Source organism: Takifugu flavidus, chromosome 13 (genome assembly GCF_003711565.1).
Source record: "Takifugu flavidus isolate HTHZ2018 chromosome 13, ASM371156v2, whole genome shotgun sequence".
In the NCBI taxonomy this organism is placed as follows: domain Eukaryota; kingdom Metazoa; phylum Chordata; class Actinopteri; order Tetraodontiformes; family Tetraodontidae; genus Takifugu; species Takifugu flavidus.
Genome location: NC_079532.1, coordinates 9,846,347 through 9,867,673, shown reverse-complemented (window position 1 = coordinate 9,867,673; position 21,327 = coordinate 9,846,347). Strand labels below are relative to the sequence as shown.

The 21,327-nt window shown below is 48.8% G+C and overlaps 2 protein-coding genes and 1 long non-coding RNA gene across 7 annotated transcripts in view; all 3 read right to left on the bottom strand.

Moving 5' to 3' along the window:
* Window positions 1-619: 619 nt before the first annotated feature.
* Window positions 620-17,161, bottom strand: exoc3l1 (exocyst complex component 3-like 1). Of its 5 annotated transcripts, none has more exons than XM_057052199.1 (15): window positions 14,440-15,972; window positions 11,658-11,875; window positions 9,904-10,123; window positions 8,839-9,051; window positions 7,227-7,423; window positions 6,937-7,155; window positions 6,624-6,694; window positions 6,175-6,292; window positions 5,265-5,390; window positions 5,086-5,186; window positions 4,904-5,020; window positions 4,445-4,562; window positions 2,345-2,500; window positions 1,653-1,786; window positions 620-1,565 (listed from the first exon to the last, which is right to left on the bottom strand). In XM_057052199.1, exons 1-15 carry the CDS (start codon window positions 14,477-14,479, stop codon window positions 1,379-1,381), a joined length of 2,235 nt encoding a protein of 744 aa, XP_056908179.1. In that variant the 5' UTR covers window positions 14,480-15,972; the 3' UTR covers window positions 620-1,378. The 5 variants fall into 5 exon arrangements, with proteins under 5 accessions (XP_056908179.1, XP_056908177.1, XP_056908178.1 ...); XM_057052197.1 differs by having other exon boundaries at window positions 4,292-4,562; window positions 14,440-15,963; XM_057052198.1 differs by having other exon boundaries at window positions 4,292-4,562; window positions 11,658-11,833; window positions 14,440-15,959.
* On the bottom strand, window positions 11,882-14,433 carry LOC130536337 (uncharacterized). The gene is made up of 3 exons (XR_008953333.1): window positions 13,401-14,433; window positions 12,185-13,338; window positions 11,882-12,138 (listed from the first exon to the last, which is right to left on the bottom strand). It is a non-coding gene; the product is annotated as an uncharacterized LOC130536337 (long non-coding RNA).
* Window positions 16,712-21,327, bottom strand: part of anln2 (anillin, actin binding protein 2) — a 16,888-nt gene continuing 12,272 nt past the window's right edge. Inside the window, exons 20-26 of the mRNA XM_057052639.1 lie at window positions 20,767-20,873; window positions 19,499-19,552; window positions 18,412-18,498; window positions 18,186-18,293; window positions 17,973-18,115; window positions 17,481-17,636; window positions 16,712-16,724 (exon numbers count right to left, since the gene is read on the bottom strand). Of these exons, the coding sequence (XP_056908619.1) occupies window positions 16,712-16,724; window positions 17,481-17,636; window positions 17,973-18,115; window positions 18,186-18,293; window positions 18,412-18,498; window positions 19,499-19,552; window positions 20,767-20,873 (668 nt within the window). The remainder of the gene's footprint in view (window positions 16,725-17,480; window positions 17,637-17,972; window positions 18,116-18,185; window positions 18,294-18,411; window positions 18,499-19,498; window positions 19,553-20,766; window positions 20,874-21,327) is intronic.

The following is a 21,327-nucleotide window of genomic DNA, read 5'->3' as shown; positions in this document are numbered from 1 at the left end:
ACAGGAGAGGAGCCAGGACTGTTCCCTGCGGGACACCGGTGCTGCAGAGGAGCCGGTCCGGAGCCCTTCACCCTCACAAACTGTGGTCTTTGTGTGAGGTAGTCTAGGATCCATGTTGTGAGGTGGTGATCCACCCCAGCTACCTCCAGTTTGTCCCCCAGCAGCCTGGGCTGGATGGTGCTGAATGCACTGGGGAAATCAAAAAATATGATCCTCACAGTGCTTCCAGCCTTCTCCAGGTGAGTGAGGGAGGTGTGGAGGAGGTAGATGACGGCATCGTCCACCCCGATGCTCGGCTGGTAGGCGAACTGCAACGGGTCCATGAAGGAGCTCACCAGTGGGCGCAGGTGATCGAGGATGAGTCTCTCCAGCGTCTTCATTAAGCCATTTTATTACGGTTTGTGCTCAGAAGGGTTAGTGGCATCAAGCCAGGACAAGAAAATCTTTTTTCTTGCACAAAAGAAAACCTGAGATTCATTTTTTGTCTTAGCAGCCAAAAATCTTAATAAGTGAGAATATTTATTCTTGTGGTGCCTAAGAAGTAATTAAAAAATGAATATATCATGTGACGACTTTTCTAATATTATAAAATGGATTTTTCCAACATCACCTCACACTCTTGCACAAACTCAAACTTTAACTTTATTTTGGTTTATGATATATGAATGGACTATTCAGTGGGGTTGTTTTAGTCGTGATCTCGTACTGGTGCACGAACGCAAAAACACCACCTAACATCAGCAACAGAATTAAAGCGTCATGTTGAGACTGAAGCCGTCTCTCAAATCATGTTTTTTCTACTGATTAATTAAAAAAAACTCACAAGATCATTTGTTAATATACTACGAAGCTCTCATCTTATAAATTAATAGTAAATGCAGCTAATATAAAAACATTAAATAGCCTTGCATACAACTGCAAAGGACGATATATATATATACAGTATATATCACACACACACACACACACATATATATAAGCTGCTGTATATATATATATCACATTGTAATAATTGTACACTTTATTATATAATTGTACTTCTTCCAATGCATTATGGGATACTTTGAGTGCACTAAATCGAGTAGAAACCTAGAAAATAGGGAGTAATTCTAGACGTAGTACCTGCTTAATTCTGCTGGATAACCATAGAGTGACATGATGTTTTACCATGAAATGTGCTGCATGAGTTCATGCATTTATTAATTTGACCAGGCACGTTTCAGCTTCAGGAACACTGAGCCTGCAGGTCACCAGCTCAAATCCCTTGGACGTCATACGGAAGAGTGGAGAATAAACTGTGAAGTGGTGAAAGTCTTTTTTAAGTCTGCCTTTACCTTTTTCCCCCCAAACATTTAGTCAGCCTTTATTTCACTTCCTGTCATGCACACTTGGCTTTAGGCAGACAGAAGACCACGGTGGAAGGAGGCACCAAAATGTCTGTGAAGATGGGTCGATATCCCACGGGCAGAGAGGGGGCGCTCTGCTCCAGCAGGTCCAGAACAGCGCCTCTAACGTCCCTGGACACGTCCCCACGGATATCCAGAAGTATAGACACGTGCTCGTCACTGAATGGAGTAAAGAACTTGATCAATTTAACTGTTAACTGTCTAAAGTTGCTTTTTAATTTCCTGTGATAAAAACACCCACATTACCTGATATCAGGGTACTTAGCTGTGAGACCAGACACTTCCAACGTAAGCATGCCTGGGTCTTTGAGTTGAAGGAAATCTGCAAGGACTGGAAGTAAAGCCAAAGGATTGACTTCAGGTGGAACCCCTTCGCCCTCCTGCAGACAAGTATTTGACATTTACAGTGAGACGAAGGACAGAATGCTTTGTCATTGCAACGTTAACACCCATCAAAGTTACTTAAACTCTTGTAAAAAAGGCGTCCGACACATTCATTCTGAAACACAAGTGCACATGCAGAACATGGCCAAAGGCAGGAAATACTTCTAAAAACACATTAAATATCACCACTCGGGAAAAATGATCAGTCCATCTATAAAGGGCTGCAGGCTTTCAGGGCCCTGTAGCATCTACCCGGGCGAGGGCAGCGGTGCCAACAGACAGGCTGCTGTGGCAACGTCACCCCGGGGTGGCTGGTGGAGACCACGGATTTGTGCTCCACGTCGTCCTGGACTGTCCTTGTGTGTTTGCCTGTAATGTTACTGTATAATATATCCGCCAAAAGAATCTATTCATTTAAATCAAGTCAGGTACAATTAAAAAGCTTCCCGTAACAGGGTCGCGGCGAGCACCTTTGGCTCGTTGCAGGGCTAACATACTTAGCAAGTAACCATTCCCGCTCACATTCACACCCAAAAAAGTGCACGCCTCCTCACCAGGCCATGGAAGAGCTCCCTAAACTGCTGGTCATCCTGAATCATCTGCTGGGCCAGTTGCGTCCTGTCTTTGCCATTGCGACACACCAGTCTCTTCTGCATAAGTGCTCGGACGTACTCCACCACGATCAGCCACTGGGTTTCCTCCTGTAGACGCTGCAGATGCAAGAGATGTTGTGAGAATGAGCAGCAATGCACCAAGAGACCCCGTCTGGAGCTGCTGGGGCAACTGTTGCCATCATAGCCTAGATGAGCGGTTCAGTGGGTCAAAAACAAGTCACCCAGCCGAGGTGACAGTGCAGCATTGGTTTATTGGAGTTTCCTATTTGACTACTAGATGAGAAATGTCTCAAACAAGAAATTTGGTTCTATAGTAAAATAAAACTTGAATCAAACCATTCCAGAACATACAATCATATTCACATTAACTGTCAATATGCAATCAGTACAACTCTTTACACACTATTATTTGGAGAGTTCAAGCCTAACCCCCTCTCTTCCAACCTCATCCATTACTCTCCGTGAAGAGAGAGAACTTGTCCAGTGCGTTCAGACTTTCCTGTCCCACCATATTTCTCAGGAACGTCTTGATTCTCTTTAAGGTCGAGGAAAAACTTCTCAGCTTCAGCTGTTGTCAGCGGGGTGGTTATGCTGGAGATTGTAGCTCTGTGTAGCTAACAGCCCCTGAGGTCTGTTCATTATTGAGCTTGGCCTTATGTGGGATGAGGTATCACCATCACAGCGACATTCGGTGCCTCTTCAGGGACTGCGGCCCCTCAAATGGCTGTTTCTCCAGCAGCATGGTGGCCGATGTCTCAAACCACCATTTGGTTGCCAGATTCTCAGACAGAACTCCCGATCCTGCTGGTGAGGTTCCGTCGGGTGGATTATGCTCTTGGCAGCCTCAGTGCAACATCTGGTTGAGAGGGGCCATGTGTTGGGTGACCAGCTTAAAGAACCGGAAGTTCCATCCAAGTCAGTGAAGAAACTCACTGCTGGGATGTGCAAAGCAGCTGTTGTTGAAAATATGGAGACGGAAACATACGGACGTTTAGAAGAACCTTCGCACCACTTCCTCCCCTCCAAAAGCCAAGAGGCAAGGCAGGACAAGCAGCAGCCCAACCCCAGGAAAACCGGGTTCAAGTGCTGTAGCCTGCACGCATCAATTTACCGATGGCAGCTAATCAGAAGGAGGCCAAACACCACCTTAATTAAGCACACCGGACTGGAGCGATCACTACCACACCGGGACGCGGCAGCTTCAGCAGAGGAGAAAGAGGGTGGCGAACCCTAACCCTGAGGCATAAAACAGGCCCTCATCGGTCACCACAAACCAGCTGCATCAGGTGGGGCCTTCCACACACCCTAACCCTAACCCTAACCCACCACAGCTAGCCCTAACCCACCACAGCTAACCCTAACCCAGCTAACCCTAACCACCACAGCTAACCCTAACCCACCACAGCTAACCCTATCCCACCACAGCTAACCCTATCCCACCACAGCTAACCCTAACCCAACCTAGTTAAAGTGATGGGGTGTGGTCCGTCCACCACAGCTAACCCTATCCCACCACAGCTAACCCTAACCCACCACAGCTACCCTAACCCAGCTAACCCTAACCCACCACAGCTAACCCTAACCCTAACCCAGCTAACCCTAACCCACCACAGCTAGCCCTAACCCACCACAACTAACCCTATCCCACCACAGCTAACCCTAACCCACCACAGCTAACCCTAACCCACCACAGCTAACCCTAACCCAACCTAGTTAAAGTGATGGGGTGTGGTCCGTCCACCACAGCTAACCCTAACCCACCACAGCTAACCCTAACCCACCACAGCTAACCCTAACCCACCACAGCTAACCCTAACCCAGCCTTCCATAATGTCTGCTGTGAGGAGTTGTGTGTAATTCCACATTCTCAGGTGTTGGAACAGCAACCTGTCTGCAGGGTGGGCGCACGCGGCCATACAGCTCCAGGTGGTGCTCCAGGATGCCACAGAGTTTGGGAGTAGGTTCACCCTGGACCAGCCAGGGTCGAGTAAGCAGGCCTGGAAGAAAAGGCTGAAGGTCCACCAGGAGCTGGTCCATTACCAGGCGACAAGCTCTTCTCACTGCGCGGTCCAGAGCTGCCAAGGGGTTGGGAGGTGTTCGAGAAAACTGCCCCATGGAGCGAGGCGACTGCTGCTGTTGGAGGCTCTCTGTGGACTTCCTACATGGTGGATGTGAATAAAGCTTGAATTGAAAATCTGAAAGGCTTTTTCAGACCCTTTTATTTTGCATTTGTTGTGTTAAGAAAACGTTAAAAGACCAGAGTTTTAAACAGCAAGATTCAGATATTAAATTCTTTTTCAAAAATGAATTTTAGAATAAGTTGCTTGTGCTCTTTTTTTCAGTAACTGGGTTCATCTGTCTTTGCTGCTTCCAAGTGCACAGCAACAAGGAGTGTTTCTAATAGCTGCTTCCAAGCCATTTTTAAGTCATTTACCTTCTGTTGAAATTCTGGTTCGCTTAAATTCGAGTTGAATTTTTCCTAAACTTGTCCTTTCTTACTTGAGGACGATGCAGTTGCTAATGGAGGCCAGCAGATAGTGGAGGTAGAACCTGTTGTTGTGGTTGTCCGGCTCCCTACGATGCTCTTTCCCGAGTTCCACCAGAGCCTCTCGAAACCTAGGACATGAACAAGACTTTAGACCAATGACCCCTTGATGTCTCAAGCTGATGGGCAGGCAGACCTGTTGAGAAGCTTCTCCATCTCGTACAATCCCATCTGTATGGTTTGATCTCGTAGGGTCTCTCCAATCATCAGAGCAACACGGGCATTTTCCTCCAGCATCTACTTCAGTCGCCAGAAAGAGAAGTCTATGGAACACATGATTGGTTGGTATGATCGTGGGTGTACCTGTATGTTCACCTGTGTGATGATGGTGGGCAGGCTGGTCTGGTAGAAGCCCTCGTGATCTGTATCTGGCTCCTGGTCTCGCTGCCAGTCTTGCAGCTCCACCTGTAGAGCCTTGTACATCCACTCTGAAACACTCCTCTGGAGATGGACAAGAGCGCGCGCACGCACGCACACGCACGCGCGCGCGCGCACACACACACACACAGACACATATGCACACACACACACACACACACGCACACACACAGACAGACACACACGCAGACACACAGACAGACACACACACACACACACACCACACACACACACGCACACACACAGACACACACGCAGACAGACACACACGCACACACACACACACACAGACAGACAGACACACACACACACACAGACAGACACACACACAGACACACACGCACACACACACACAACACACACACACACACGCAGACACACACACACACACACAGACACACACGCACACACAGACACACACACACACACACACACACAGACACACACGCACACACAGACACACACACACACACACACACAGACACACACGCAGACACACACACGCACACACACACACACACCACACACACAGACACACACGCACACACACACAGACAGACTCGTATGCTTTCTTCTCTGCTTTCAGCATCATTTGTTGGCCCTTGCTCTTAAACACTCTCATATCGGGACTGTCTGAACGCACCTTTGTCATTACGACTCCACTTACTGCATTAACCTTCCTTTTACACCCCTGCTGTAACTTAGCAGCATAAATGTGACTAATTGTCTTATATTAAACTGTCTCTATACTAACGCAGCTGGAAGGTCAACAGGTGCAGAGACACTAGGCACGCTGTTAGTATTGTTAGCTAACAAGCTAACCACTGAAGGTGTGTGATCCATTTACCTGAACGCTCTGCACATATTTACTCTGCAACTGCTCCAGTCTCTCAGGGGGGATGAGGGGGGGCAGATCTTCTTTCTTTACCTCCTTTACCATCTCTGGGTGACCCATCATGTCTGGGCTTCAAAATCAACATCATCATTCATGAGTGTACTTTGCAGTTGACAACGTGCACATTAACCACCCTCATGCCGAGTCCTCTGGTGCACCATGCATTATATTGAAAGGCTTGGTTCTCCCAGAATCAGGTCCTGTTATCACCAGCACCTGATGCCCAACTTCAGCAAAAATGGAATTTTTTAGCTGAACGCATTTAACACAACATTCTGTGGATAACTGTCAGGTAATCAATTCATTCCTACATGTATGATTGGGCCAAATATTTCCTTTTAGCTGCCCATTAACAGTAAAGTGCTATTAAGCACCTACTTGGAACTAAGTATAGAGCTCACCTGTCGTAGACGTGGAGAACCCAGTTGAGCACAGCAAAGATTTCACCACTCTCCAGGTCCCAACTGCTGATCTACGACACAAATGGAACTTATTCATGTACAGTGATGCCGTTTTCAGATTGAAAACTGGTTTTTAATCATAGAATTTATGTCAGGATGAGATTTTTATTAGACTACATTTCTTTCCATAAGATAGATGCCTGCAATCAATATGCAGCACAAAATAATTAGAGCAAAGTGTGCCTGTAATTGGGCAGTGCTCTATTTAAAGGCCAGTATCAACGAGTATCAGGTAACTGTTGCCTTCTCACACCTGGGCCAGATGATTATGTAGACACTGGTGGATGGCCTTTATGTAGGCTCCCGTCAGCTGGTAGTGAGGCGGCACACAGTGCTCCAGCAGGCAGCACACGGTGGCCAGGTCAGCCATGACGCCATGCTGGATGGCTGAGAGGTGACCTGCCAGGCCCGGCCCACGGGTGTGCAGGAAGGAAACGCTGCGAAATCGCGTAGAAACGCCGTCCTCAAATACCTGAGAGGTGTGAGTTTGTGATTCATGAGGCATTCCAGTGAAATAAAAAGTCAGCACGAGACGGTGCTGACCTGGAAAAAGGCTGCCCTCCAGCACCGAGGTCTTTGTGGGGGCAGAGGTCTGCTGCTTCTGTTCCCTCCTCTCTCCTCCAGGAAAGCTCGGTCCAGGGCCTCTTCTCGCTCCACTATCCTCACTGCTGACACAAATGGCGTGGGGTTCTGTCTCGCGAGTGCCAGAGCACTGCTCACCACCGCCCACATCTCTTTACCTGAAGTGACCAGCAGATGACAAAGTCTTGTAGCCAAACACCAAAAAAGAGATGGAGGATCACCTGAAGAACTTAAGAGAGCCGGCCCTCAGTTGGCTTTGAAATCTGGAGCCTGCTGTCACACCTTTGCTCTTATTTTGATAAAAAAAACAGAAACACGTACTCAGGAAAACTGAAGCACTCATTTGGTTACCATTAACCAAATTAATTTTTAACTAATTTGGTTACCATTACCAAATTAGTGAGCAGAACAGATTCGAATTTTGAAAGAAATGATCCTAAAAACAGCTCAGTATGTTGGGAGCTGGGCTGAGGAGCAGAGGGTTCCGGGTTCCAGCGCCAGTGCAGACAAAACATGGACAGTGTTCTGGTAGTGGGGGGGGTGGAAGAACACCTTCAGAGCACTGCCCAGGTACCCTTGAGCAAGGTACCAAACCCATAAATGCTCACATAGGGCCCTGAAATGAACAGGGGCCTCATCCGGGGGGGCTCTCCCGTCCCATATGTGCCCCCTCTCCCAAGAGGGATAAAGCAGTTAAGAAGATGAGATGATTGTAAAGTGGAAGTTAATTACAAACTACATCAGTAAAGTATCGATAAATGAAGGAGTGCATTTAAATGTAGAGGTTCGGTTAACCATGTGGACCGTATATTTATATAGTATATATTTGTACTGTAGATTTTCCTCCGTTAGTGTCACCAGTGAGCTTCCCCAACTGGCGATCCAATCTTCAGAAGCTAATTAAGAAACAAAAACATATTTCTGCATGAAAGATGTTCTGAAAGTCTAGAAACTATTAACGTGTTTTCCAATTTGCTCTCATTTCCTTTTACAGGTCGTATTGCATGTTCTTTTATGAGCCGGTCACACCCTCTCCCCAGGTGGTCCCACCCTCTGCCCAGATGGTCCCACCCACCCTCTCCCCAGGTGGTCCCACCCCCTCTCCCCAGGTGGTCCCACCCTCTCCCCAGGTGGTACCACCCTCTCCCCAGATGGTCCCACCCACCCTCTCCCCAGGTGGTACCACCCTAACCCCAGATGGTCCCACCCTAACCCCAGATGGTCCCACCCTAACCCCAGATGGTCCCACCCTCTCCCCAGATGGTACCACCCCCTCTCCCCAGATGGTCCCACCCCCTCTCCCCAGGTGGTCCCACCCTCTCCTCAGTTGGTCCCACCCCCTCTCCCCAGGTGGTCCCACCCTCTCCTCAGTTGGTCCCACCCTCTCCTCAGTTGGTCCCACCCTCTCCCCAGGTGGTCCCACCCTCTCCCCAGGTGGTCCCACCAGGTGGTACACCCATGTCAGCGTTAATAGGCAGTGGTTTCTCCATTTTTCTTTCTGTGGGGGAAAACTGATGTATGCGATATATTGAGACTTGCTTATCTAATGATATCGGACCACTCGCACCCTTACCAAGCGCCTCCACCAAGTTTCCAACCCCTGAGAAATATTTGGCCACCAGTTCCTGGTCCTCGGGACTGAGAGCACTATTTTCCATCCCAGTATTCCCAGAAAGCTGCCAGAGGATTTCATCCTGCCACTGTTCCAGATCCATGAGGAGTGCATGGGCCTCCAGGAGTCGCCTGGATTCCACAAGACGCTCCGTCTCCAACACCATGCTTCGCACTGTCAAGATGAAGACGGGAGACTTTGGTTTCCCAGAAGGGCCTCAGCAGGATAACAACACCACTGTGTATCAGGAAAACGATTGCTCTACAGCCTCTTTTTATCCTTATCCTGAGGAAAACCATGAGACAAGGAGGCAGGTTTGATCCTTTGCTGACACATCATGCAAAAGCTGCAGAAAGATAAATCCAAATCTGCATCATTGAGCTTCTGACTGGACTCAAACCTGAACTACATGGTTAAGGTTAGGGAGCAGGGTTAGGGAGCATGGTTAGGGTTAGGGAGCAGGGTTAGGGAGCATGGTTAGGGTTAGGGAGCAGGGTTAGGGAGCATGGTTAGGGTTAGGGAGCAGGGTTAGGGAGCATGGTTAGGGTTAGGGAGCAGGATTAGGGTTAGGGAGCAGGGTTAGGGAGCATGGTTAGGGTTAGGGAGCAGGGTTAGGGAGCATGGTTAGGGTTAGGGAGCAGGGTTAGGGAGCATGGTTAGGGTTAGGGAGCAGGGTTAGGGAGCATGGTTAGGGTTAGGGAGCAGGGTTAGGGAGCATGGTTAAGGTTAGGGAGCAGGGTTAGGGAGCATGGTTAGGGTTAGGGAGCAGGGTTAGGGAGCATGGTTAGGGTTAGGGAGCAGGGTTAGGGAGCATGGTTAGGGTTAGGGAGCATGGTTAGGGTTAGGGAGCAGGATTAGGGTTAGGGAGCAGGGTTAGGGAGCATGGTTAGGGTTAGGGAGCATGGTTAGGGTTAGGGAGCATGGTTAGAGTTAGGGAGCATGGTTAGAGTTAGGGAGCATGGTTAGAGTTAGGGAGCATGGTTAGGGTGCATGCGTTAATCTCTGATTTTTATGGTGGCAGGTCACCTGCGTAAAGGCGGGGCAGGTTGCTGACGGCAGTGAGGAGTTGGCGGTGGTGGACTGAGACTTCCCTCAGCTTCTCTAGAGACCTTTCCCCGTCTGTGCTGCGACTGGACTCCAGTCCTGTTTTCTTCAAAGCCTGCGACACCGTCATCAGCTCAGCTCTGGCATCCCGAAGCTGTTCCAGACCCCAACCCACTCCTTCAAGGTACGATCGCACCATGGACTGCAAGAAAAGGGTTAGGGTTAGGGTTAGCAGCAGATCGACTCACTGGGTTAGGGTTAGGGTTAGCAGCAGATCGACTCACTGGGTTAGGGTTAGGGTTAGCAGCAGATCGACTCACTGGGTTAGGGTTAGGGTTAGCAGCAGATCGACTCACTGGGTTAGGGTTAGGGTTAGCAGCAGATCGACTCACTGGGTTAGGGTTAGGGTTAGCAGCAGATCGACTCACTGGGTTAGGGTTAGGGTTAGCAGCAGATCGACTCACTAGGTTAGGGTTAGGGTTAGCAGCAGATCGACTCACTGGGTTAGGGTTAGGGTTAGCAGCAGATCGACTCACTGGGTTAGGGTTAGGGTTAGCAGCAGATCGACTCACTGGGTTAGGGTTAGGGTTAGCAGCAGATCGACTCACTGGGTTAGGGTTAGGGTTAGCAGCAGATCGACTCACTGGGTTAGGGTTAGGGTTAGGGTTAGCAGCAGATCGACTCACTGGGTTAGGGTTAGGGTTAGCAGCAGATCGACTCACTGGGTTAGGGTTAGGGTTAGCAGCAGATCGACTCACTGGGTTAGGGTTAGGGTTAGCAGCAGATCGACTCACTGGGTTAGGGTTAGGGTTAGCAGCAGATCGACTCACTAGGTTAGGGTTAGGGTTAGCAGCAGATCGACTCACTGGGTTAGGGTTAGGGTTAGCAGCAGATCGACTCACTGGTTAGGGTTAGGGTTAGCAGCAGATCGACTCACTGGGTTAGGGTTAGGGTTAGCAGCAGATCGACTCACTGGGTTAGGGTTAGGGTTAGCAGCAGATCGACTCACTGGGTTAGGGTTAGGGTTAGGGTTAGCAGCAGATCGACTCCTGGGTTAGGGTTAGGGTTAGCAGCAGATCGACTCACTGGGTTAGGGTTAGGTTAGCAGCAGATCGACTCACTGGGTTAGGGTTAGGGTTAGGGTTAGCAGCAGATCGACTCACTGGGTTAGGGTTAGGGTTAGCAGCAGATCGACTCACTGGGTTAGGGTTAGGGTTAGGGTTAGCAGCAGATCGACTCACTGGGTTAGGGTTAGGGTTAGCAGCAGATCGACTCACTGGGTTAGGGTTAGGGTTAGGGTTAGCAGCAGATCGACTCACTGGGTTAGGGTTAGGGTTAGCAGCAGATCGACTCACTGGGTTAGGGTTAGGGTTAGCAGCAGATCGACTCACTGGGTTAGGGTTAGGGTTAGCAGCAGATCGACTCACTAGGTTAGGGTTAGGGTTAGCAGCAGATCGACTCACTGATTTCTAACCCAATAACTGGAGTTAAAATCACAATAGTGGACCTTTAGGTACTTCACACACACTTTTTTTTACTTTGAATACACTTTATTTTGAGGTATTTAAAGGGAACTACGAGCTGCATTGACAGGATAAATGATAGAAAGAAACACTAGTTGGATCAGAAACACAGTGAATATCACAGCTTGACTCAACAAACAGGATGTAAACAGGTTGAGCTTTTACTCTGTAACGCTGTTTTATTCATTCATTCGTGTGGTTTTGTCATGTGACCTTCAGTCTGGTGTGGATGGAGGTGGTCCTCTGACTCTCTCTCTTCTTGTACTGGCTCAAACGCTCCAGATGTTCAGGGCGACAGAAAACACCCGATGCCCACTTCAGGGCGGCGCCACGAGCCAAACGCTCCGCCTGCTCCACCTCGGGCCAGGCCTCAGCCCCCGGCCTCGCGTCTGTCCCGGGAACAGAGAACGGCACCGAGTCAGGCACTGATCCTGGAGATACAGCGGCAAACACTTGGAAAAGGGTTAGTTGGTCACAAAGCTCGGAATCTTAATGTAACATCAGCAGGTTAGGGTTAGGGTTAACCAAAAGAATTCCGTGCTGTTTCACCCTAACTCATGGAAATACAGATAAATGAAAAATGAATGTCTACCGGCTCTAAAAAGCCTTTTGGGAACAACGAGCTTTGCAAACCAACCTAACCCTGACCCTAACTAACCTAACCCTAGCCAACCCAACCCTGACCCTAGCCAACCTAACCCTGACCCTAACCAACCCAAACCTGACCCTAACCAACCAACCTGACCCTAACCAACCCAACCCTGACCCTAGCCAACCTAACCCTGACCCTAACCAACCCAACCCTGACCCTAACCAACCCTAACCTAACCCTAACCCTAGCCAAGCAGTGTAAGTCAAGATGGCAACCACGACGGCCATGCCCTTAGAACCCAAGACTGTGTTGTGCCGGAGCCAACACCCCTTTTTCAGCAGGGGGAGAAGCAGCTACCTAAACGAGCACCTCCAGATTCATGTTTGATTAATGCAGCCTGAAACTGGGAAATGCAGGTCGTCTGAAGTCAGAAGCTCCTTCCAACTTAGAAATTGCAGCAATCCAGCTGCAGCCAGACCTGGTCCTTTGGTCAGAATCCTGCTGTTATATGTTCATTTCTGTCGATGAGGTGTTCAAAAGGAAAAGGATTAGCTATTGTCAGCCGAAGCAAAGAACTGGGGCTGGAACCTGTTTGTGTGTCCAGTGAAGGTGAACTGAGGAGGCTCCACCACAAGGTTACCAAAGGAGCTTGGAGTCAGAGGGCAAGCTAAGTAGAAGAGCATCAAGGAGCCTGCAGATGGGCTAATGTGTGAAGAGACAATATGGTCTGCTCATGGAGCCTCGGGGGGGGGTACATTAAGGTCATGACCTTGTGGTGTGCAGCTGACGATGTTTTGTACTGGATTCAGATCACCGACAGAATATCAGCCATGAGGGCACCTCCGACCCTGCCCTCCACCTAGCTAGTTAACACCTAACCCTCCACCTAGCTAGTTAACACCTAACCCTAACCCTCCACCCAGCTAGTTAACACCTAACCCTCCACCTAGCAAGTTAACACCTAACCCTAACCCTCCACCTAGCTAGTTAACACCTAACCCTAACCCTCCATCTAGTTAACACCTAACCCTACACCTAGCTAGTTAACACCTAAACCTCCACCTAGCTAGTTAACACCTAACCCTAACCCTCCACCCAGCTAGTTAACACCTAACCCTCCACCTAGCAAGTTAACACCTAACCCTAACCCTCCACCTAGCTAGTTAACACCTAACCCTAACCCTCCATCTAGTTAACACCTAACCCTACACCTAGCTAGTTAACACCTAAACCTCCACCTAGCTAGTTAACACCTAACCCTAACCCTCCACCCAGCTAGTTAACACCTAACCCTCCACCTAGCTAGTTAACACTAACCCTAACCCTCCACCTAGCTAGTTAACACCTAACACCTAACCCTCCACCTAGTTAACACCTAACCCTACACCTAGCTAGTTAACACCTAAACCTCCACCTAGCTAGTTAACACCTAACCCTCCACCCAGCTAGTTAACACCTAACCCTAACCCTCCACCTAGCTAGTTAACACTGGTGTATAAGGGACACCACTCATGGGGATTAACACACTTCTGGGGTCATTCATATTTGTGGACCTTGGTAGGAAATGAGTCCACATAGAAAAGACCTGGGATTCAAGAGGACAACGAGGTTCTTCAGTCACCCAAACCGTCGGGTCAGCAGGAGATCGTTGCTGATGCATCGTCAGCCTCTCAGGGTCACATGACCACGCAGCTTCAGTGAATAATGCCTTGCTTATTGGCTCAGTGCTATCCTCGCTCACCAACACGGAGGACTCTGTCTGTGGATCACACTCCTCATTTTATTAGGTTTTAGGAATTAACAGTCATGGAATGTCACTGAGGACTTTTAGCATAACCCAACTTTTATTTTGAAAGGGTTTCCAGAACATTTCCAGAACTAACCCTAACCCTCTTATTAGATATTAAACTCCAAATTAAAATGAGGCTCGTATTTTTCTTGCTACCATGAGTTAAAAACACATTTTTGAGTAACACTTGTTTCCGCTCTTTGTTCATCTTCCCAAATGGGATGCATTTGTGAGAGCCAGGATTTATGAATCACTGGCCAAAACGAATGGAGACAATAGTGAATAAATGCTGAAATGGATCTTGGACGCCTGCATGGGCACAATGAGGGAACTCGCCTTCGCCTGGAGTCTTAGTTTTACTTCCTTCAGACAACTGTTTGCCAACAGTTCTGAAGTCCATTTACAATTATCTAATTATATAAGATTTTTCCTCACTTTACACAACTCTACAAAACTGTATTTCTCCAAAAGCCATTGCAGTAAAAATCTGAATATGAATAATTGATAACTGGCCCAGTTCATAAACACTTGACATCACTTTGTGTCACTTGGAGGGGCGGGTGTTGGCCGTTTAGCTGTGTGTGTGTGTGCGTGTGTGTGTGAGGTGCGTTTACCTTCAGGTTGCTCACCAACATGGTTCTGATCTCTTGACATTGAGGTTCAGTTGGACGAGAGCTCGGCTGCACCAGAACAGAGGAGAACGGGCACATGTCCGCTCTGACGGGACTCTTTTCCTCGCTCTCTTCGGGGCTGAGAGGCTGACAGGAAAGGGAGGGAGCTGGAAGAGGGCTGAGGATAATCCTGGAGGCTGGAAGGAAGAGCGTGATGGGAGAAGGGGGCAGGGACAGGAAGAGTCGTGGTCCAGCCGAGATGACGGCACCAGTGGAGCATCAGGACAGAACCTAACCTGTTTATTTCAAAAGTCACATTGTACAAAATCTATGCGGAAAAGTTGGAGCTTTTTATTTCATCAACTCCTATTTTAATTTAACAATCTGTGGGGAAATTCTACTTTTACACCAACACATTTTAAAGTAATAACTTTAAACAACTTAAACAAATTGTGAGCTGAATGCAGAAAGTATTTTTCTCAGAATTTTGTAATTCTGAGGGAGAAACACTTAAACTTACCTTAATCACACAGAACCTTCAAACACACGTCTGATGACTCTTATATCAACAATATCGTTGACGGGAGCTGCAATAATTGGGAGATTGGAGCTATAGTATAAATATAATATAAATCTAATATAAAGTCCATGTATCATCATTTTAACTTGAATACCTTGTATTGTAATGTTCCATGAGAGTTTAGCTTTTGAATGTATTTGTGGTGCTTTTAAAATACTTACAGCAATTGTGGTTTTATGTTCACACCATCTCCATGACAACTAGTAGTTTTCTCAAGCTGGTAGCTTTTGTTAGCATCTTAGCATAGGAGGAAACAGCGTGGCTACAACCAACAAAACTGCTGGTTTATTCATCAAAAGCTGTTGTGTCTCCACAGGTTGTTCAAAAAAAAAGAGGAAAAAGAGAAGAACAGCAAACATGTCAAAGAGGAGAGAGGCCACCAGAAGAATAATCACAATTATAACAATTAATTAATCTCAATTCTAGAAATAATTGAGACTTTAACGATAGCCAAATGATGACTTGTCTTGGAGCCCAATGGCTCCCAGGAGCTGGTCTGGTCTGAAGACCCCGTGAGCATCACCACAGCGTCTAAGACCAGCAGGGTCCACCTCTGATATTATACAGAATCGGCTCCCGGTGCAGGAATTAGCCTGGGATTGAACGACTATTGACCGGAAAAATGGAAATACTTTTGACTAACCAATCAAAAGTGACTGCTTCAATACTTCCGCACTTCCTTCCTCGTTCTCTCCATTGTTGCAGAGCTCTGGCTGCAGGGGCCCTTTGGAAGTGGCCCTCCCGTCCATCCCATCATCATCTTGGATTCTTCCGTGGAACATGAATGGCGCTGACACACCAGGATGTTGTGCACGTTGGATTCCTCAGGGTGGGACCACATCGCTGAAGATTACAGGGCCAGGGCCACGCCCACAAACTGGGCTGAAGATTACAGGGCCACGCCCACAAACTGGGCTGAAGATTACAGGGCCACGCCCACAAACTGGGCTGAAGATTATAGGGCCACGCCCACAACAGGACTGAAGATTACAGGGCCACGCCCACAAACAGGGCTGAAGATTACAGGGCCACGCCCACAAACAGGGCTGAAGCGTTCTGGCCCGTCACTGATCCGTATATTTAATTAATATTAATTCTGCTGGAGATTACTGAGCATTCGTATGGAAAAAGCTGGAGAAATATAAAGAGTGAAGGCCCCATCTCTGGGGGTCGGGCGCCATCTCTGGGGGTCGGGCGCCATCTCTGGGGGTCGGGCGCCGCCTCCGGGGGTCGGGCGCCGCCTCCGGGGGTCGGGCGCTGCCTCCGGGGGTCGGGCGCCACCTCTGGGGGTCGGGCGCCACCTCTGGGGGTCGGGCGCCACCTCCGGGGGTCGGGCGCCACCTCCGGGGGTCGGGCACATTTGGACACGTGCTTAAAGAAGCCCTGCTCGTGTTGTCCCACCCAGAGGAGCAGTGGGATGAACAGGAAGTCTAATTCTAGACTGCTTCCTGAATGACATTCCTGAGCCGGCATTCCTTCCTGCCAGATTCTCAGATCTTTGTCTCCACCATTGTAAATGTGAAATGCATAAAATAGAAAAGCAGAAGTAAAAGTCCTGAAACGTCAAAGTTGTGATATATGTGCTATTATTATACATCATCATGCAAATCTCCCGTCTTGGTTGGTCAAATGTCCAAATAAAAATGTATTTAAATCAGTTTATTCTCTTAAGTGCATGAAATGACCGTTGGAATTCTAATCAGAGAACCTGACAGACAGGAAACAGTAAAACAGTACACAGAAGGTCCAGAAGCATCGAGTCCACGTCAGGGTTCCAGCTAAAACTGCTCCGGTTTCAACAGATGAGATTCTGTTCAGGCTGGACCGGTTCAGTCTGGAACAGGCTGGACCGGGCATTTGGGTCCCCATAATCCTTTAGACCATCATTCTTTATCATGTTACGATATTTTCCAGAAAAAGCAAAACTGGGATTAAAACTCCCAATAAGATGTTTGCAGCTTAACTATTAGTGTCCAAATACTTCAAACAAAGGCCACAGCAGCAGAAATATGATCACAGAAAACTAAAATAATGAACAAAACTCCATCGTACAAAATAAAAGTGAAAAACTAAGATTAATGTTTCAATTAAAGAAAAGCAAAAACACAGAAAATCCAATTCAGAATACCCCCCCACCCCCACTCCAGGTTGCTCTCCCTCCCTCATCCCCCCACTCCAGGATGCTCTCCCTCCCTCCCTCCCTCACACCCCCACCCCCACCCCCAGATGCTCTCCCTCACCCCCCCACTTCAGGATGCTCTCCCTCACCCCCCCATTCCAGGATGCTCTCCCTCCCTCCCTCCCTCACACACCCCCAGCCCCACCCCCAGATGCTCTCCCTCCCCCCCCACTCCAGGATGCTCTCCCTCCCTCCCTCCCTCACACCCCCAGCCCCACCTCCACCCCCAGATGCTCTCCCTCACCCCCCCACTACAGGATGCTCTCCCTCACCCCCCCACTCCAGGATGCTCTCCCTCCCTCCCTCACACCCCCACCCCCACCGGACTGACCACCCTGGGCTTCGGCCGCTGATCTTGGGTTCCACGTGTGAAAGTCCAGGAGAACTTGGCTCAGTTTTTCCATCCAGTCCAGTCGTTCCTGTTTGGTATCAGCTGAGAACCTAAAGGAAAAGAGCCTTCATGCGTGTCAAAGGTCAAAGGTCAGGAACACTGAAGCCTTCTGAAGGGCTGGACACAGATTTGATCTGATGCTGACCAGTCTTGCACTACAACGTGTGACTTCTTTTGGACATATTTTAGTGCTTCTAGTCAATAAATCATTCCAGATTTATCCTTCTAGGGACGGGCCGAAGTGATGCCGCTGGCTGAGCCGCACGTGTCCGTGCATGTGTCCCGTATGGGCAGCGAGCGCACGGATGGGAGATCTGGGAATGCTGGGAATGCTTCAGCAGTGGCATGAAGAGACGAACAATGAAGATGCGTGTGTGCAGTCTAACCTCGCCAAGGCCTGATCACCACCGTCCTGCTGGGGCGGGCGGGCGCTCACCAGCTCAAAGGTGAAAGGTCGGGCACACAGGTCCCTCTGGACAGCTCTGACAGACTGATAGCAATCGGAGAGAGCGATGCTGTTCTCGGCTTCCTGGAAGATGAAAGCAGATTTCAGCCTCCTCTAAAGTTACTGAGCAACGTGCAGGTCGGTCATGTGACACCTTTGTTCCTTCGTCATTGGGATGATTCCAGTAGTACATCGTACATTCCTTCAGAACAAAGTATCGGCGATTCCAAACTCCGAATCCACTGATCAGCTCAAACATGGTCTGTGTACAGTCAGAGGGTTTAACTGTAGTTTGGAGACACTCATCTGCTCCAACATTATTACTTAGAGGCTGGAGAGAGCGGGAACAATCAGGAACATCAGGAACATCTGCTGCTGACCAGAAAGCCTTGGTGATGTACAAGAGAGTGACTCTTGCTGTCCAGTTGCAGGTAGATGTGGCCCTCTAGAGGAGACAGGAAAGGCACCTGCAGGGCACAGACACACCAGGACATTAGGGCCAGATTAGGGTTAGGGTTAGATTAGGGCTAGATTAGGGTTAGGGTTAGAACAGAAGGGTTAGGGTTGATTAGGGCTAGATTAGGGTTAGGGTTAGGACAGAAGGGTTAGGGTTAGGGTTAAAGTTACATTAGGGCTAGATTAGGGTTAGGGCAGAAGGGTTAGGGTCAGGGTTAGATTAGGGTTAGGGTTAGAACAGAAGGGTTAGGGTTAGATTAGGGCTAGATTAGGGTTAGGGCAGAACGGTTAGGGTTAGGGTTAGGGTAGATTAGGGTTAGGATTAGGTTAGGACAGAAGGGTTAGGGTTAGGGTTAAGGTTAGATTAGGGCTAGATTAGGGTTAGGGCAGAAGGGTTAGGTTAGGGTTAGATTAGGGCTAGATAGGGTTAGGCAGAAGGGCAGAAGGGTTAGGGTTAGGGTTAGATTCAGGGTTAGGGTTAGGACAGAAGGGTTAGGGTTAAAGTTAGATTAGGGCTAGATTAGGGTTAGGGTTAGAACAGAAGGGTTAGGGTTAGATTAGGGCTAGATTAGGGTTAGTGCAGAAGGGTTAGGGTTAGGGTTAGATTAGGGTTAGGGTTAGGGCAAGACGGGTTAGGGTTAGGGTTAGGTTAGATTAGGGAGGGTTAGGACAGAAGGGTTAGGGTTAGGGTTAGATTAGGGTTAGGGTTAGAACAGAAGGGTTAGGGTTAGGGTTAAAGTTAGATTAGGGCTAGATTAGGGTTAGGGTTAGGACAGAAGGGTTAGGGTTAGGGTTAGATTAGGGTTAGGGTTAGAACAGAAGGGTTAGGGTCAGGGGTAAAGTTAGATTAGGGCTAGATTAGGGTTAGGGTTAGAACAGAAGGGCAAATCAAAGAAAAAGTGTCAACAATCCACATCCGATTAAGAAGGAACCGTCAGTGAATTAGTCCTGGAGCTCAAAGCAGTTTGGGTTAGGGTTAGGGTTAGAGATGGACGGCGTGACGAGTGAAACCTTTTCCTGAAATTCATCTCCCAGCAGTCTCCGGATCTTCCCATCAAGTTTCATCTGAGTGGAGGAAGCAAAACAACGAGGGAGGGGAGAAGGAGACGTTATGTCACCACAAGAGTTAACAGACTGGAAGAACGCGCGCGGCGCCGGTAGCATCATGTGCTGGGTCGGAGAGGACCATCACTTGGACTAATTTGGATCGATTCACAGCATTAGCAGCACTCCTTTAACGACTTGTGCTCCAATAATGGTGCGTGAGAAATGTGCTGATCCAGCACAGAGTCCTGCTGAGAAGAAGGGTTCGGGATGAACTCCTGCCGTTCACATCATTCGACTCATTCAGCCCACAATAATTCTGCTTTAAGGATCCGGTTTTATCTCACCAAATGGTCCAAACTGGGACCTGGCAACAGCTTTAAGAGGAAATCAGCACAGTAAAAGTAACTGATGCCTCCAAAAAGCTTCTTCCTGCTTCACAAAGTTCAAATCAAACCATGAAGCCGTCAATAAAGGGAAGCAGGATTTAAAGAACGTCATTAATATCATTAGAATATAAAGCACACTGGGAATGCTGCATCAATGCCACATTATGCCTGATAATGGGGAGTGGATCACACATTCCCAGATTCCCAACACATCAATATGAGCAGCTCTAAAATCCCGGCACGATTTAGTTTCTCATAATTCCCTTTCAAAACAAAATCCTTTTTTCCATTTTAAAAATCAAACAGAAAAAACAGAATTACAGAAAAAAGTTTCTTTGTTTTGAAAATAAAAATGAAGGAAGGTTAGTTTAGTTAGGGATATTGTGACCCTGGTCGATACGTGTAGCACTCGTGTTTGGAATATAAAGGTCAACCCTAACAGGCCAGAACACCACCAGTGGAAATGCATCAACAGGAAGTACAGGGAGCTTCCTGGATAGTTTCACGCCGTTAATGGACGTCCTCTTCTTCTACCCTGCTCTGGGACTGGTGAACCAACACCACAAAATCTGCAGAGCGTTTCAGTTTTTTCAGCCATATTCGTGGAAAGCCAAGACTTCCCCACAGCTGGGCGGCATTCCCAGTGCTGACTGGGAATCACCAGTTCAGTGCTACAAATATCAGAATATCACACAAACACATCTAACCTTTAAAAGACTTTTTCCCAATTCTTTTTCTTGGAGTTTTTTTTTAATCATTTTGTTTCATTTCGTTTTGGTTTTAAGATAGAACCCCCCCCCCCCTTCCCAAACCAATCCCTTTCCTGATTGTGTTCTGTTTCCTCACCTTATCCAGTGGGAACTTGCTGAGTCCCAACGAGGCCAACGTGATCTTGTGGGACCCCACCAAGCAGAAGGTGCTGGAGCGCCGAGAGTTGAGAGGAGCAGCAGCAGCTGAGGGACAAAAGGGAGGGAGGCAGGAGGAGGCAGGAGGGAGGCAGGAGGGAGACAGGAGGGAGACAGGAGGGACGCAGGAGGGACGCAGGAGGGAGGCAGGAGGGAGACAGGAGGGAGGCAGGAGGGAGGCAGGAGGGACGCAGGAGGGACGCAGGAGGGAGACAGGAGGGAGGCAGGAGGGAGACAGGAGGAGGCAGGAGGGAGGCAGGAGGGAGACAGGAGGGAGACAGGAGGGAGGCAGGAGGGAGACAGGAGGGACGCAGGGGGGAGGCAGGAGGGAGACAGGAGGGAGGGACGCAGGGGGGGGGGGAGGCAGGAGGGACGCAGGGGGGAGGCAGGAGGAGGCAGGAGAGAGGCAGGAGAGAGGCAGGAGAGAGGCAGGAGAGAGGCAGGAGAGAGGCAGGAGGGACACAGGAGGGAGGCAGGAGGGACACAGGAGGGAGGCAGGAGG

Bases quoted from the DNA above. Each gene is read 5' to 3' on its own strand.
- exoc3l1 (XM_057052197.1), bottom strand. From the start codon at position 14,479: ATGTCAAGAGATCAGAACCATGTTGGTGAGCAACCTGAAG. The intron at 7,424-8,838 runs GTAAGGGTGCGA...TGGTCACTTCAG, and splicing joins AAACTTGGTGGAGGCGCTTG to GTAAAGAGATGTGGGCGGTG. The intron at 5,021-5,085 runs GTCTGCCTGCCC...TTCATGTCCTAG, and splicing joins ATGGAGAAGCTTCTCAACAG to GTTTCGAGAGGCTCTGGTGG.